Source organism: Ooceraea biroi, chromosome 8, assembly GCF_003672135.1.
Source record: "Ooceraea biroi isolate clonal line C1 chromosome 8, Obir_v5.4, whole genome shotgun sequence".
Taxonomy (NCBI): Eukaryota; Metazoa; Arthropoda; class Insecta; order Hymenoptera; family Formicidae; genus Ooceraea; species Ooceraea biroi.
Window position 1 is genome coordinate 12,014,844 of NC_039513.1, and position 17,136 is coordinate 12,031,979.

The window sequence follows — 17,136 nt, forward strand, 5'->3', positions numbered from 1 at the left end:
ACCGTTCAAGTTCTCCCCGGTTCCGGCCTGATTTCTTTATTAGACCACTGAGAATACATTATATGTACAATGTCCAATGTTTTACATCTTGTACATGTGTGTGTCGACCTTAGCTAACAGGTCACACATTAGCTATGTACGCAAGCGTGAAGAGATGCAGTGTCGGTGCAGGACGAAGCCCGTATTGTAAGTGCACGTGTCGGAAACAATTTTCCCTTACATTGCTACGTACCCATCCTTTATTATGCTACTTTACACGTATGTATACGTTCATTTTCTCCCGCAATTAGAGCCACCCTTGCGACGTACTGAGGAATGACGAGGATGAAGCCGGAGCTTTGGAGCGACGAAAAAAAAAAAAAAACTGGATAATAACGAGTATGTACAATTTATGATAATGGACAATTTGACTGCCACGCTATACGTCATTTCCTTGTCACTTCCTCGATTTACGATACTTTAAATATGAGTGCGATGAATTTTATTTTCCGGTCAGAGGCGTAAGTAACGCGGCAGTCGAAATAACAGGATGTCCGTGTGTCGTGCTTGGGAGAATGAAAATCGAGAGGATTCTTAAGGAACAAAATGTAGACGGGCGTTGGATCATGTCGGGACGGACGCTTTCGGAGCCTGTTACGAAATGCAAAATATAGGAACTATGAAATCAAAAGGCAGTAGTTACAGATAAATTACACGTAGGAGCTTAAATTAAATTAGCCGCCTTTGGGGGACAAGCGAATCCAAGGGGGAGGGAATTCAAGAGCTGGCGATTACAAGAAGTACCTTACGTTTACGAGAATACTGCTTCCTTCCGAGTCTCTATCTTTTTTCCTGAATATCGCATTACGATTAGATGTAAAATTAAGTTCGTTTCTTGGGACCTTACTATAGTTACATTTTTGGTACGCTTATACACTAGTAAGATACTGCGAAAAACTCCTAAAGCTCCTTAGAAGAAGCGGTTCTAACATCGAGAGAGTTGCATCTCACATTATTGATATGCAGTATAAGCGACGATGTAACTTTATCATTATTATTACCGCAAGTATCCCATCATTTAAACTCTGACGATTATCAACTTGTTTGTAATATATATATCCAATTTCACGATTTCAACAGGTTCCACGTGTACATATTAAATCTCTGTGTCACGACACAACAATTATAAATTGATTGATTCTTCGAAACAATAGCTCTCGATCTTATCTAAACACTCGAGCGAAAATAGCGGTTTCCCGTATCACCATTCAATGGATTAACAGGTGTAATTAATATTAATATGTATATCATTACCACCGAAGAGGGTGTAGAGATGCGAATTCATCAGTAGGTTCAATAACGACTTACAAATATAAATTTACAATTAATCGCGCGCTCGCAGTCAGGGAGCTCGCGGGAATTTATACAATTACCACCGACTCGATGAATACCACTGGCAGGGTAATCACAGAACAGATTTGACGTTTCTATTAAGCTACGCTTCTGGATCTGGGACGCGAACCTCGGAAGCGAGAACTCGCCGTTTAGTCTCATAAATAGTCGTACTCATTAAATCATAACGCTAAAAGGAAACTAGAATGTGTATATATAACGGATACCTCGTCTCCGCTAACCGATCGCCTCGATTCTTTTCCTAGTGAGGATTTCTGGCTGGAATCGGCGGCCCGCCGGTGGTCCTTGCCGGAACGGGCGGCGGAACGTTCGGTGGGGGTAAACTTGGCGGTGGGTGCTGCGGAGGTGGCGGAGCCTGCCTGTGCGGCAACGGGGGTGGTATCGAGCTGGGCGGGGGTCTGCTCAACGGTTCCTGGGGACCGTCCATGCGTGGTAACGGCGGCGGCGGTCGGTTCGGTACGGGATAGCTGGGCGAGCCGTCTGGTATCTCCTCGTAGATGGCCGAGTCCGGCGACAGTCTCTCGTCCTGCAGAGAATCCTCCGCCTTGTCCGCTGTCGGAGACGTCATCGGTGGGAACTGGTTGGCTATTACGCTGAACACGCCTGCTCGCGGGCCTTGCTTGCGCTCGTGAGCGGGGCTCTTCGGTGGTTGCGCGGGTCGACCCGGTGGTGCCGGTCTCGGCGGTGGGGCCATGCCGTTTGGACTGGACATGCCCCGGCTAGGTGACGGTCGCTCGGCAATTTCCAGCTGCTCCAGTCGATGCGCGGGACTTCGCAGCGGCGAGTCCGTCGTGAACTGCGCCGTGGTGTTGCTGCAGATTTCGATCTCCTTCTCAATCAGCTGCACCCAGTCGGGTGACTTGAGCGATAGCTTTAGTGTCTGGCCGCACACTTGCGTCATGCCCTTCTTCGCCGCTGCCAGGGCGCACTGGCCATCCCTGAACGTCACCCAAATGGTCTCGCCAACGTAACGGACGAGAATCGCCTCGCCGATGTGAGACAGATCCTGTATCAGCGCGAACATAAGATTGTTGTCGAACACGCTGTCCATGTCTTCAACATCCTCCACGGCTTTGACGATTATCGTACCGTCGGGTGGACCCAGGTCTTGTATCACCTCCTTGAACACGCGCTCGCGTTTCTCAGGATCGACACAGTGCACGTCAATGTCGATCGTTGCGATCACTGGCCGATGATCGCTTTGCTTCAATTCTGCTCTGCCGTAGTAAAGAAGCTTCCCTGGATTCCAATCTGTGGGCGAGTCTGAAACAAGTGATTTATATATAAAAATACTAGTATTTTTGGCATATTAAATACAAAGAAGATATCGTGGAAGAAAAGAAACCTACCAATGTCAGGTACTTGCTTTCTACGCTTCCACAGGACCCTATCCGTCCAGGCGGGTGTGCGGCACTTCTCGCTGGTATCGTAGTCGTCCGAGAATAGATCGTATTTGTACGTAGGCGCGAAAATGATTGGTCCTTCCAAGAAGTTTTTGAAGACATTGCCCTGTTCTTGTTGAATCTTAAAATGCAAGTTAAGAAAAAACGTTCAAATTATTGATTGCTAATGCTAGAAAAAATACATCACATAGAAATTAGATAGTTACCCTCAATTGGTCATACTGCAATATCTGATCGAACTCGTTTCGCTTGATCAGTTCCTTCATCTCGTCCTTGTCCATGTCGACCCTGTAGTTGAAGTCGCCACACCAGAACACGTAGTCGTGAGTGTTTAGGGTCCTGCCCATGGGAAACGTAATCTTCCTCGTGATCTCGGCGTAGTCGGCGTTACGCTCGGCCACCTGGGACTGGCCAGCGGCGAAGTGCGCGCACACGAAGCAGAAGGACGTGGAGTAGAGAACGCATCGAATCGCCGCGGCACCTTTGTTGCCGGTGGCACCGCCCAATCCCGTTTTCACGGAGTCCACCGCGACGTCGCGCAAGTACGGCGCGTGCACGGGTCGTATAAACAGATAGAGGCACACGCCAACCAGTTGCTGGTACGTCACGAGAACGTACTCGGTGTCCTTGGACAACACCTTCTGCAACTCGTCGGCCCAAGCCTTTGCGTTGTCCGAGCTGGCGGCCATGATGTTGCTGGCGTTTAGGTCAACGATCTCCTCAAATCCAATCGCAAATATGTCTACAGGAACATTGTCTTCACCGTGTTCTGCGGTTGTGTCTACCAAGCCTGAAAGCAGGATACAGTTTGATTGTAAAGAATATTTTTCGCGACGTACGCACTTGCAAAATCCTTTCTTCCTCCTTGTTCTCCTCGAGATATTGATAAAATTTCAAAATATCCATCTTAGCAGCAGGATACTTACACGGAGATCTGTGTGGTCCATCGAGCAACCAATCAGACAGGGAGAGATCTTTGTAAACTACGCTTCTGAAATGCTTTCCCCCGTTGACGTTGTAAGTACCGACGCTCACCCTAAGATTCATCGTGTCGACGTACTCGTTGTAACGCTTGCATATCTCGCGCAGAAGATTCGGCGCGGCGTGCAACATGTTAGGAGGTAAGAGCAGGCGTGCTCTGTCAGCCAGTTCGGTATTCAATGTCGAGCCTAGCAACAGGATATCGATCGCCTCCTGCTTGTTGGAATCCAACAGATTGTTCTGTATTGTTCTAGCTGCCGATCTCGCGCCGTCCATCAGCTTCGAGCTGCCCTGAATGGCGCCGGTGCCCGCGTATATCTTGCTGACCTCGTTGCCGTTGTTGATCCACATCTGGCGGAACACCTCCTCGAATCTCGAGACCATCTGTTGCTTCTCCATCAGCTTCAGCAGACCCATCTGCTTCGCCAGCATCTCCAGGGCGAAGAACGTCTGCACGCAGTTGGTCCTGTCCAAACAATCGAGGCAGTTCGTCCTGATAGTGCCGGTTTGCTCGAGGATCACGGTGTTGCCGGCCGCGTAGAACAGTGAGAAGGATTCCAGGTACTTCTCGACCTTCGCCTTCAGCTTCGACAGATTCTTCATGTTACCGCCGCGGCACTCCTGGTGATAATCGAAGAGAACGTGCGGCACGTCCTTATGCTCCGACATGCCGTGATGGGTTTGGAAGAGCTGGCTCAACATCGCCTCGCCTTCCTTGCTACCGATCAGGCTCGAGCCGAGGAGATTGACCATCACTTGCTGCCCGTATCGCTTCTTGATCATTTCCAAGTGCCTGTCGAAGGCGGGCGCGGACATCTCGAAGCCGCGCGAAATCTTCACCTTGTGCGAACCGACCTGTATGCCAGGCTGTTCCCAGAACAGCGGCACCGAGCCCCTCGTCTGTACGTAAGACGTCACTTCATTGTCGATGTAGATCACCTGCTCGGTCTCCACGAAATTCGCCACGTGCCCGTCATCGTTGGTTCCCCTAACGTTGAATCTAAAGGCAAACGATCATTTTTATTAGATAATTTTAACATGAACGTACAGTCAGTCCAAATACGACACGTTGTATTTAATCGGACCATGTGTTGCAGCAGACTTTGGATCGTGTTTTATCAGCAGGCAAATGCGAGTGCGCGTGCAGTGCAGACGCACGCTTATCGCGCGAGATATACTTTGCGCGTGCCGCTTATCAAGCAGATATTGCGAAATATCATCGAACGCAATATCATTGCGGAAATAGCACGAATCGATGGAATGGAGAGAAGCGTGCTTACCTCGTACCAGCGCGCTCGCAGCTTAATCTAGATATAAGTACTGCTCGAGCCTGTCTGTGCCCGACGTAGACGGTTCTGATTTCCACGCTACCGCACATCGCCTTCAGCAACCACTGGCTCGTGTCCACGCCGTATCTCAGCAGATGTATATGCAACATTCGATTCCTACATACAAATTATAACAAATAAATATATAAAAAGCAATAATTCAGAAGATTATGCTTTATCTTGAGATCTGTTCCGATCTTATCAGATAGCGCGTTTGCAATGAAAAACTATCGGTTTTGTAACAAATTGGCGATAAGATAAAAAGATTTTGCAGCAACTGCGACTGACCAGAAGAACCTGTTATCCGTAATCGTCGATTTGCATCTTCTTTGAGCGCTCAGCGTGATGTCGAGCGACTCCTGGCCGGCAGACCAGGAGAAATAAAACGTTCCGGAATTCAGGACCTTCCTGACTTCGGACACGCGGTCCTCAGTCCCCTGAGAAGTGTAGAATAGAGGCACAAAACTCGACTGCGTGATACGGAAGACCTCCGACTCTCCGATTTTGCCAACAGAGAAGCATCCGGTGACCAGGACAAGGTACAACAATGTATTCTCCCCCGCATTTAGCTGCAGAACACCCAGACATCCGTGCGCGTCCAGCAGTTTGGTATACTTCGGCTTCAGAAATTCATGTTCCTCAGTGGCTGCAAATAATATGACATTTAATGAGAATTCCATAATTTTTGATAATTTAGAGATAAAATCATCTCTCCTACAATTATCATGTTTTATTAAAAAAAGAAATAGAAGCTACATATAAAATTGCGATATTTATTAAAATTTAATTTAAAAAAAACGTAAAATGTGACGAATAATTTGCACAGTTTAGTCCAACTCGGATGCGATCAAATTTCGCAAGCAGAATTCAGAAATTAAAGATAAGCAAAATACTTCGGTAGAAACGCGAAGTTGTCACGTTATCTGCTTGGTTGCACCTTTCGTCGCTTCACTTTTGCCCTTTTCTCCTGCTCACAAATATATATGTACATACGTCCCTCTCGCTATCTCTATCTCGTTTTAAATGCAGAAAATTCGAAAGCGTGCAGTGGAAAGGAACGGAGCGCAGTGAAAAGAAGCGGCGTATCGTCCGAGCGGATCTCGGCGTCGTACTCACAAAGGACAGCGACCGCCTGCGACTCGAAGAGCAGCGTCTCCTTGCGGTTCCGCTGCTCGAGGATGACCGAGTGCGGCTTGGGCGAGTCTAGTTTCTCATAGACGCGGAAGCCCTTGCCCATCGCCATTGTTTTGCAGTTGTGTATTGTACCTCTGCTGCGCGCGCGGTGACGGCGACTCGACGGCGATGACGGCACTGGACGACGCTCTACAGACGCGTGACAGCTCCGTCTGTCATACGGCGCGTTGGCGGCAAGACAGTCCGGTACTTAGGCGACGTTCTCACCGCGACCACGCATAACTGGCGGCGATTGGCGGCGACTGACAGCTGCTCGGCGGCTCGGCCTCCTTCGTCGCCGTCACGGACGATGCACCGCCGAAGATCGCCGACCTGGTGGAAATAAGAAATTAAATAGGAGATAATAGTCGACTGCGATTGGACAGTTGGCTCGCTACTTGAATATCACCGTTTACACCTTTGACTATATACCTATGGACTGCTAATGGGCAGCCATTGTGCGATCCAAGATCTCAGCGCCACCAGGTACCAACGGCCAAACCAAGAACTAATAATCATATATTTCGTGAACATTGTTTTAAGAATATAATATTCACATTCTCTTATACTGCAATATAAAACAAAATATTCATGGTCATTGTATTAATATGATTTTTTTAATGCTTTTTGAACAGTAAAATTGTTGCACTTTTCATGTTAAATTGCAAAATAACTTCAAATTCTTTTCTTACAATAAAGCATTAGGTACATGAGAATGTAGTACAATAAAGTATACTTGAAAGGAAAAAATTAAGAAAATAAAAACATAATCTTAAGAGACTAGAGATCAGTTTTATTATACACTAGCATCCCCCGTCACGCGGGCTTCGCCCGCGATATTATGCGTAGAATTAAATAAAAACACATTTTACCCCTTCTCACCCGTTAGGGGTGGAATTTCGGAAAACCCACCCTTAGTGAGCACCTACGTACTAGTAGGAATATACCCTTAAAATTTCAAGTCGAAAGATGCAGTGGTTCGGGCTGCACGTTGATGAGTCAGTGAGTGGTATTTGGCTTATATATATATAGATTACACTTACTGCCCTTTGAACAAAATTAGTTTTGTAAAATCTTTACGGACATATTTTACATGTAAGTTACGTGTCAATTCTTTGCCAAACCAATATAACTTTATCTTTAAATAAAACTCTATTATTGTTTTTATCATTTTATGTTTGTGATTTTCTAATCAATCATTATCTAATACGTGCGCGTCAAAATTGATAAAAAGATTTTGGACATTTATATTCCTTATTACGTGCAAAGTCATTCTTTGAAATGCGTGTTTTATTTTCTATTTTATAAATATTAAATATTTTTTCTGTAGTGCTCGTTATTGTATGAGGTATGGCCTCAATGATTAAGCGACGTCCGTTCGTAAGTAAGGAGAAACCTTTCAGATTCAAGGATCTGTGCACCATCAACCAACGGAATTGCGGACCGATAATCGCAGAGAATTTAAGGAACCAAGTGTGAATTCTTTATTTCGAGACGATTTTTGTATTCCTGTTTTGGCTTTGTATCGTGTGATTGTACATGATTTGATACAACAATAACGAACCATTTTGTTTTCACTTAGAATTTGTCACTTATAACACCTGACATGCGTCATGAAACCACGGAACAAATGCTTCAGTCAAAGGTATATGTACGACTATTAGTTCTTGGCTTGGCCGCTGGGACATGGGTGCGCTGAGATCTTGGTCGCATCTTTTACATTACCTAAGTGGCAACGTTAGCAGTCCATAGGTATATAGTCAAAGGTTTACACTATTTGAGCACTAGGTTTCTTGTATTTCATGGTTGTTACTTTTACCTTTTCAATAAAAACACAAAATATATATGTATGTACAGCGATAGACAAGATCGTGATGGTATAAGTGGAGCGATGGCCAGCGATTCTTGTTTGTAGTTAGATCCTGAGGAATTCGAAATCTTCATTTATATTTTATGACGTACATCTGCATATATGTATGCAAATCAGTATACACGCGTATCTAAACGAGCATCCGCAAGGTTTTCGCTTTCGCGTTGCACTGTCGAACCCAGCAGAGATGAAGATTGACAATTGATACACAATTGATCAATGACGCAGAGATAACGATAATGCAAGCTCGCAGAGTTGAATTATCGCGAAATGTGGAAACCAGGCTCACATTCGCTGTTCACTCGCTCATGTGTACTCTCCTTTACAAGTGTAATTGCCAGGTGGACAAGTAACAAACAAGATACTGCCAAGTAGTACGGATATAGAAAAAGTTTTTAATTTATACAAATATTACGTGCGTGTTTTACATTGCGCTCTCTCGGGAATAACTCGTGAAATAACTTGCAAAATGTTGGTCGCAAATGTTGGTTTTCGAAGGATCGTGGTAAGTCAGTTGTTCACAGAATTACATGTACTACAAATTTTTGTTATTCAATTATTAAGATAACGTATTTTTCTAGTTATTTTTATTTCCCTTCTCTGTTATGTACATTCCAGATAAGCCGTGGAGGAGTGGCACTAACACAACGATTAGCTAGGTATTAGTGTTTTGTTTTCTGCATTTCAAATGTAAAACAATATGGTTTCCTGTGCATTTGTTATTCTCGCAGTTCGAACTTTTGTATCATTAGTGGAACTAATTATCATGAAATTATCGTTCCATTCATAAATCAGACATTAATATACATCTTTTGTTTCAGAAGCACTTTAGCGTCGTACAATACTCCTGAGTATCAATATATACAAATAAGCAAAATTCCGACGTTGCACTTCCAATCATCCTTACCACAGTTACCAGTGCCGAAGCTCGAAGATACCTGCACCAGGTATCTGAATGCGCAGAAACCTCTGTTGAGCCCCGAGGAACTGCAAAACACACAAGCCTGTGTCTCGAAATTCCTTGTCAACGAGGGACAGAGCTTGCAAAAGCAGCTGGTCCACGAAAACAGCCAAAATTCACGTACCAGTTACATCAGTGAGCCATGGTTCGACATGTATCTGCGAGACCGCAAGCCCTTGCCAATCAATTACAATCCTTACTTGGTGTTTATGCCTGAATCCGATGCCGAGTATAACGGGCAATTGGTCAAGGCGACAAATCTTGTGGTATCGTCCTTAAGGTTCATGAAGTCCCTCAGGAATAACGTGCTGGAGCCAGAGGTGTTCCACTTAAAGCCGGAGAAATCGGATACCGAGCTGTTCCGCAATGTCACAAGACTGATCCCAGCACGCTTCAGCTGGTACGGTGCTTACTTGTTTAAGGTAAATAAAAATCATAGCTATGTAAAATAAAATATGCAAAAATTATATAGACGGAGAAAACGATCATCTGCAAGAAGCCTAACTAATTGTACGAATCTTTCAGGCTTACCCGTTGGACATGTCTCAGTATAAGAATCTGTTCAATACAACTAGGATACCGGAATTGGAGAAGGATAGAATCTTCCACGATCCTTCAGCGAAACACTTGATCGTCCTGAGGAACGGACATTTTTACGCATTTGACGTTTTGGACGCGGACGACTCTATCCGTAGCCCTAAGGAGATAGCTGCGTGTGTGAAGGCGATTCTCGAGGACGAGAGGCCGCCGAATCGACATCCCGTGGGCGTTCTCACAACGTCGGAGAGGGATCAGTGGGCACGGGCACGTTCGCATTTAATCGAAACGGGCAACCAGGAGATTCTCAAGAAGATAGATTCGGCAGTGTTCGCGCTGATCTTGGACGACGAAGAAATTGGTACTGACTATAACCAGTTGATGAGGAAATACCTGCACACGGACGGCACCAATCGGTGGTTCGACAAGTCGTTCTCTCTCATCCTTTCCAAGGATGGCTATGCCGGAATCAACTTCGAGCATTCGTGGGGTGACGGAGTCGCGATGCTCAGATACTTCCAGGTGAATGATACTTGTCCCCAATGACTTTATGTTAACGTAAACGTTACTGCAAGAGTACTCGCAAGAATTGCAACAATAAAAAATCTGCGATTCTTCAGGACGTGAAAGGCGACATATCGAAGAAGCCTAGATTCCATCCCAGCGAGGTGAACGAGCTGGCGAAGGAAAGCGTGAAAATCGAGAGACTGCAGTTTTCGGTAGACGCGAAGAGCGCCGGTATAATTGAGCAAGAGAAAGCAAGGTATCGGGAGTGGATCAACCGGTTGCGCGTTGATCACATAATTTTCGAAGAATTTGGTAAAGACGAGTGCAAGACGCTCGGGGTAAGTCCGGATGCCGTGATGCAGCTGGCGTTCCAGTTAGCGTTCTACACCCTAGAGGGCAAACTGGTATCAACTTACGAATCTTGCAGCACAGCTGCATATAAGCACGGCAGAACGGAGACTATCAGACCCTGCACGTTAGAGACTAAAGCGATCTGCGTTGCTATGTCCCAGAGGCAGAACGAGCTTTCTAAATCAGAGTTGAAAAAGATGATACTCGATTGTAGCAAAGCTCACAATGTGCTCACGAGGGACGCCGTGATGGGTAATTAGTCCGATTGAAATACTTGACTTGAAAATCATCAGAATCGTCAAGAGAATCCTCTGAGAATCAAAGAAAAGGCACGTCAATGATTTATATTATTTATTTGACGTTCTTACAGGTCAGGGCTTTGACAGGCATCTGTTCGCCCTGAAAAGAATTTCCGAGAAGTCGGGCGCGCATAAACCTGCCATTTTTCACGATCCAGCGTACGACGCTATCAATTACAACATTCTGTCTACGTCTACGTTATCGAGTCCAGTTGTCGCGGCCGGCGGATTCGGGCCAGTGGTAGCCGATGGCTATGGAATAGGGTAAGCCATTCGCATCAATCATATTGTATTGGAAACGTAACAATATCCTGTTTCATTGGATTACGATTTTGACGGAATTTTAAACGTGTTGTTAGGTACATGATCCAGGATCATCGTTTAGGTGCTACCGTGACGAGCTACGAAGGCAGTCGCAATGCCAGCAAGTACGTACAATCATTAGGTCATGCATTCAAGAACATTTGTGATGTGCTACGCGCATAATAATATTAGAATTATGGCATAATGTTGCCAGGTGTCTAGGGTGATAATCGATATATATATATATTTTTATTATCGAATGGAAATAATTAGCATTTATGTATATGTATATATATATATATATATTTTACAACAGAAATATTTTACACGCTAGAAGAATGTTCATAATCAGAATGTTCATTATATCAAAGGTACGTCTGCTTCAGTACCTTAAACATGAGGAGCAAGCACCGACCTTTGATAATCAGAAATTTTATATTGTTGAATAAATATTTTTAATACTTTTTAAGCGGCACCAACAGCTTGCGCTAATTTTTATAAACAGCCAACAATGTTTCCAATAATTAAAGATATACATACACATGTATGTGTGTGTGATTATACACGTAGGGGTTAAATTATTACAGATATTACTTCTAGGTATTGTTACTCTATTACTTGTACGTCGATCGGGGACACGTATGTACATTGATTCACGCAAAAGCGAGCGCTACAACGCACTCAAAGTACAAAACAAGGATTACGTTGCTTTCTACTGTCGGTAAAAATCAAAGCCCATGATTTCCACTTAATTTTCGTCACTTTTAACTTTCAAAGGATGTAGGGAGAGAGACGCGTCTAAAACGATGTAAGACTATTCGGAAGTGTGAATATTAGAGTGAACGTTGAACCAGGTCGCTGTAATCAACCGCATCAGCGGGACGTACAGCGATATATACCAAGTTCACGTTTTGGTACCTAAAAAAAGTTTTATGATTTTACAACGAATCCGGAGATATGCAGTCGCTCCTCTAGGACACTTTGCTGACGAGTATGTGTGGAATGAAGCATTGCGATCCCAGTAATACTCCATGGCTTGTTCTCTCGCGATTTACATATACCTACACCTTGTCGCCCATTTTCACCTTTGACGTCTGAAAGGGAAGCAAGAAATCGTGTCAATCGATCAATCGCATCAAGTTAGCTGCAAAATCTCGAGCATTGTTAATCACTTCCGCATACACGCGACACGCATCGACTCACCATATAAATGCCGACGATCAAGCCGAAGAGTCCAATCGCGGAACCGAAGATCTCGACTATGAGGATCTTCACGAAGAGGGCGGAGTTAGCCGCGTCGGCGAGAGCCGCGCCGGAGCCCACGATGCCGACTGCTATGCCGCAGAAAAGATTGACCAGCCCGACGGAGAGGCCAGCTCCGAACATCAGATACCCCGACATCCAATTCTCAATGCGGAGCTCCTCGTTAGCCTCGATCTTTGCGTAAGAAAACCTCTCTAGCATTCCGGATAGGACAATGGCAGTGATCAAGCCGTAGATGGCCACGGCCTCGCAGAATATCACAGAAATTAAGTTCTTCGTCTTGATCCTGGGTGCTTTCACACCTCCGCCGACGATCGACACCCCCGTCGTATGGATACCCCTGAGAAAAACAAGCGTAGTCAACGATTAGACGATAATATGATCCGATGCTGTTACAAGTACGTTCTTGAACTTACAACGCTGCGCCTACTACAGACAGAGCTACTGATAGACCTATGCCCAAGCTGGACCACATATATGGGGTGGTATTTGTCAAGAACCTAAATCGAGGAAGAACAAGCATATTTTAGTGTGCTGCTTTCGACAAACTTGTCAAACGAGGAACAAGTGCGGAAACATACCATGCGACACTAATCTGCTCTCCCTTGCCAGTGAACACATAATATAAAACTGTAACATGAAAGATATATATAAGAATCCAATCTGAAGGGGTGACTTGGCTAAATAAATGCATTTGATACCGTTTACGAAAATGATATTGCAAAAATTGGCAATTATGTTTAACCTGTCCATTTTAGTAGCATTTCTTTATTATTTTATTTGTCACAGATAGATGAAATTATTTATTATATAGATGTGTGATAAGGCCATACCTAAAATAAGAATTGTCACCGAGGCGGTGATTGCAAATGTGTTACCCAAGATGTACCTCATCGTCGATAGTTAATTGCACTGTTCGCGCGACGGGAATTACGAGCGATCTCCTCGGATTGCGGTCGGCACTCCGGAAAAGTCAAACGGACCGGCGCTTTCCTCTAGCAATTCTTTAATTTCTGCATCGAGGGATCAAACGGAATCTCACGCACACCCGTCGCTATCATGTGACGAGACTGCTGACTCTTCTGGTAACAGCTAGTGATTTTCGCCGCGTAAAGATTACACCAAAAAAACAAATGTGGCGCTGTGTCACGTGATCGCAGGCGCAAGTGTCGCGTCGTGCGGAGCCGACTTTGCGATCGCGGCTTGAAGATGCGCTGGATTTGAAAGGTACGGTCGGGATTTCCAAGTCTGGGATATTCGCATTCGCAAATTTAGTTTTGCATTTTGATAATTGTGCAGGTACGCGACAGGAATCAATTATTTTGGATTTATTATGGCACTTTTCGTAAACGCTAGCGTAAAAACGTTTATGCGGAATAGTTTGGCGAATTGGAAACGATGACAAAATTATCTAATCGCAGACACGAATTTGTAAACGCGAGGCGGGGAAAAGAAACGATGCGTTTTCACATTTGACTATACATTCTTCTTATTTCAAAGAGCACAATATGATACAATTAATTATAAATTGGCAGTTGTACACAGTTAAAGATCCCCTCCGAGTCACTCAATCTCGTAACTCGAAGAACTGCTTTCGCAAAGCCATTAACATTAACATACGTCGACGTTTAAATGCAACAAAGACACGAAATATTCCTCGGGTTTTCGGTGTGAGCAATTTATAATTGTCTGTAATAGAATCATTACGCAGCGTGTCCTCCGCTTCAAACGTACGCAAAATAATTTAATATCTGTCAATCTCATTCCACTCTCTCTCTCTCTCTATATATATTTTTTTCTCTCTCTTTTTAACAAAAACAGGAGATTACGAGCTATCGCATTCTTACATATGTATATTTATATATATATATAATCCTCTCTTCAGGACTTCACGGTCAAGTGAATTTTATTTTAGAAATGTACACAGAATCAGATGTAGTTATGCTTATGCGAAAAGTATTGACTGCATGGTTCATATGAAAACTGTCAACTTTTACAAACCAAGACGATATCTCCCATAAGCAATCGCGTCTAACATTCTGAGTCGCATCGACCAACGATTCATTCGAGTGCGATAGAGATTAGTTTAAAAACACTAACAAGGTTTAATTCATTCTTCTTTTTGTTTTGCTTTTTCTTTTGAAACTATGCAATGATCAGAGATGAATGTTGAATCACTACATCACTTTGTCAGTTGCAGCGAATCGTTATTTTCCTGCGCTCCCCCCCCTTCCCTCCTGGCTACTCCAATCGTCCACGTTACAACAGTTTGTACCCTCATATATTCTTCAAGTCGTCCGGTAACTCGTTCTTAGGATGCTTATTCTCGAAGTGTTGCTTGTACGTTTTAGGATCTGGCATTTGGGCCTGCGAAGCGAAAATACGTCACACAAAATCATCAAGTGCACGGTTGTACGGAAGAGAATCGTTATATGAAGCGCTAACCTTGCACACGCTACACACATGCACCAGTGCTTTCTGTGCGGCCTTCTTCTGGTCGTTGGCACTGTGCCCTTGCTGTTTCTTCATCTTCGCGGTTTTCTCAGCCGCCTTGGCTTGAGACTGTATCTTCTGCTGTCCGCGCGCCATTCTGGAAGTAAGGGCTGCCTGCGCACGAAATGAAAATACAGCATCTTAGAAAGAGTGTTCAGAGGCGATAAGGGACTGGACCTTGCGCATCCTCTTGCAAGGTTCGTTGGCATCATGCGTAACTAAGTTTAGCAGAGCACTAGGCGACACAGTAGCGGGCTACATATCTAACGTCTCTCTCTCTCTCTCTTTGTTACGACAGGCCTAGTTAGTCATCTCCAAGTTCAACGATCGTCTCGCCAACTGTTAAAGCAACGTGAACGACCTTCGTTATCGCGCGCATTCTCCTCCCGAAATACGACAGGACCATATTGTACTCTACCTAATAACCGCTCCGCAAATCGTACGACCGAGAATATCCGTTCACGTGCCGCCACGACCGCCGTCGCTGCCCGATGTCCTCCTCCTCGTCGTCACCGGAGCAACAGTTCCCGCTCGATTCCCAGATTGCAGCGCGAGGAAAGGCAAGTAAACACGAGGATGACGACGGGGGGGAAAAAATGCAGGAAAAAAACTTTCTAGAGAGCGACGCGCGTTTCACCACGAGGCGAGCGAGGAGGCTCCGTGGATCCGTGCGCCCCTCAGCTGCACTCTGCCCGAGCTGCTCTCTCGTGTTCTCCCGTCGAGCGTGCGTATGCTCGTCTCCTTCTAAGTGCACGAGGTGTAAACGCGGTGCAGATTATCAGGATCAGATGCTTACCTACACGGTAGATGACGGTAGACGTGTTGGTCTCTTCCGGCACGACGATTCCGGCCGGAGCTCCTCCCGACGGGCGACGACAATGGAAGAATTATTAAATGGATGCTCGCTGCCGTTTCTCTTGCTGAGAGCAATGCGCCTCGGGGAGAGAAAGAAAGAAAGAAAGAAAGATTGCAAGGGGAGAGAGTGTCTCCTCGGTGAGGGAAAAGTTGAGCGGGGAACGAGCGAGCGAAAGTCGTGCGCTCGAAACACTGCGCGTGCAGAATAATCGTGTATAAATCGCGGTCCAGATGAATGAGAATCGTGTACTATGTGACACGTATACACGTGAAGGATACGTGACTCGCGTCGACTTCGAGCCTTGTTCCCCGAGGCTCGTGGAGCCGCTCCGCGAATGCCGCAGCGCGATGCGAGGTTTCGTTTTGGTTTTGATCGATATATGCATATAGGGAGACGGCAAAGTTTCGACGTTTAAATATATCAAGTTAAGCGCGGTTCGCAACGCGGCACCGGACGCTCGCGATTGGACGGCTAGCTTGCAATTAATGCGACAGCGTCTTTGACTAATATACCTATGGACTGCTAATGGGCAGCCATTGTGCGATCCAAGATCTCAGCGCCACCAGGTACCAACGGCCAAACCAAGAACTAATAATCATATATTTCGTGAACATTGTTTTAAGAATATAATATTCACATTCTCTTATACTGCAATATAAAACAAAATATTCATGGTCATTGTATTAATATGATTTTTTTAATGCTTTTTGAACAGTAAAATTGTTGCACTTTTCATGTTAAATTGCAAAATAACTTTAAATTCTTTTCTTACAATAAAGCATTAGGTACATGAGAATGTAGTACAATAAAGTATACTTGAAAGGAAAAAATTAAGAAAATAAAAACAATCTTAAGAGACTAGAGATCAGTTTTATTATACACTAGCATCCCCCGTCACGCGGGCTTCGCCCGCGATATTATGCGTAGAATTAAATAAAAACACATTTTACCCCTTCTCACCCGTTAGGGGTGGAATTTCGGAAAACCCACCCTTAGTGAGCACCTACGTACTAGTAGGAATATACCCTTAAAATTTCAAGTCGAAAGATGCAGTGGTTCGGGCTGCACGTTGATGAGTCAGTGAGTGGTATTTGGCTTATATATATATAGATTACACTTACTGCCCTTTGAACAAAATTAGTTTTGTAAAATCTTTACGGACATATTTTACATGTAAGTTACGTGTCAATTCTTTGCCAAACCAATATAACTTTATTTTTAAATAAAACTCTATTATTGTTTTTATCATTTTATGTTTGTGATTTTCTAATCAATCATTATCTAATACGTGCGCGTCAAAATTGGTAAAAAGATTTTGGACATTTATATTTCTTATTACGTGCAAAGTCATTCTTTGAAATGCGTGTTTTATTTTCTATTCTATAAATATTAAATATTTTTTCTGTAGTGCTCGTTATT

General features: G+C 44.5%; 4 protein-coding genes across 7 annotated transcripts; 1 reads left to right on the forward strand and 3 right to left on the reverse strand.

Moving 5' to 3' along the window:
- Position 1: 1 nt before the first annotated feature.
- LOC105280788 (synaptojanin-1) lies at positions 2-6,862 on the reverse strand. Its single transcript, XM_011341595.3, has 7 exons — positions 6,221-6,862; positions 5,393-5,750; positions 5,057-5,221; positions 3,722-4,776; positions 3,002-3,585; positions 2,742-2,916; positions 2-2,655 (listed from the first exon to the last, which is right to left on the reverse strand). Exons 1-7 carry the CDS (start codon positions 6,345-6,347, stop codon positions 1,634-1,636), a joined length of 3,486 nt encoding a protein of 1,161 aa, XP_011339897.1. The 5' UTR covers positions 6,348-6,862; the 3' UTR covers positions 2-1,633.
- Positions 6,863-8,118: 1,256 nt separating this feature from the next.
- Positions 8,119-11,574, forward strand: LOC105280789 (carnitine O-palmitoyltransferase 2, mitochondrial). 2 transcript variants are annotated; one of them, XM_011341597.3, is made up of 7 exons: positions 8,119-8,652; positions 8,766-8,806; positions 8,972-9,530; positions 9,634-10,167; positions 10,266-10,755; positions 10,874-11,066; positions 11,162-11,574. In XM_011341597.3, exons 1-7 carry the CDS (start codon positions 8,617-8,619, stop codon positions 11,286-11,288), a joined length of 1,980 nt encoding a protein of 659 aa, XP_011339899.1. In that variant the 5' UTR covers positions 8,119-8,616; the 3' UTR covers positions 11,289-11,574. The 2 variants fall into 2 exon arrangements, with proteins under 2 accessions (XP_011339899.1, XP_011339898.1); XM_011341596.3 differs by having other exon boundaries at positions 8,120-8,652; positions 8,969-9,530.
- On the reverse strand, positions 11,391-13,459 carry LOC105280790 (V-type proton ATPase 21 kDa proteolipid subunit). The gene is made up of 5 exons (XM_011341598.3): positions 13,202-13,459; positions 12,950-12,998; positions 12,785-12,868; positions 12,309-12,708; positions 11,391-12,199 (listed from the first exon to the last, which is right to left on the reverse strand). The coding sequence occupies exons 1-5, from the start codon at positions 13,260-13,262 to the stop codon at positions 12,167-12,169; spliced, it is 627 nt and encodes a 208-aa protein (XP_011339900.1). The 5' UTR covers positions 13,263-13,459; the 3' UTR covers positions 11,391-12,166.
- A 372-nt stretch (positions 13,460-13,831) lies between these two features.
- On the reverse strand, positions 13,832-16,098 carry LOC105280791 (zinc finger protein 706). 3 transcript variants are annotated; one of them, XM_011341600.3, is made up of 3 exons: positions 15,658-16,098; positions 14,814-14,975; positions 13,832-14,735 (listed from the first exon to the last, which is right to left on the reverse strand). In XM_011341600.3, the coding sequence occupies exons 2-3, from the start codon at positions 14,955-14,957 to the stop codon at positions 14,646-14,648; spliced, it is 234 nt and encodes a 77-aa protein (XP_011339902.1). In that variant the 5' UTR covers positions 14,958-14,975; positions 15,658-16,098; the 3' UTR covers positions 13,832-14,645. The 3 variants fall into 3 exon arrangements, with proteins under 3 accessions (XP_011339902.1, XP_011339901.1, XP_011339903.1); XM_011341599.3 differs by lacking the exon at positions 15,658-16,098 and adding an exon at positions 15,280-15,620 and having other exon boundaries at positions 14,814-15,200; XM_011341601.2 differs by lacking the exon at positions 15,658-16,098 and adding an exon at positions 15,280-15,618.
- Positions 16,099-17,136: the final 1,038 nt, after the last annotated feature.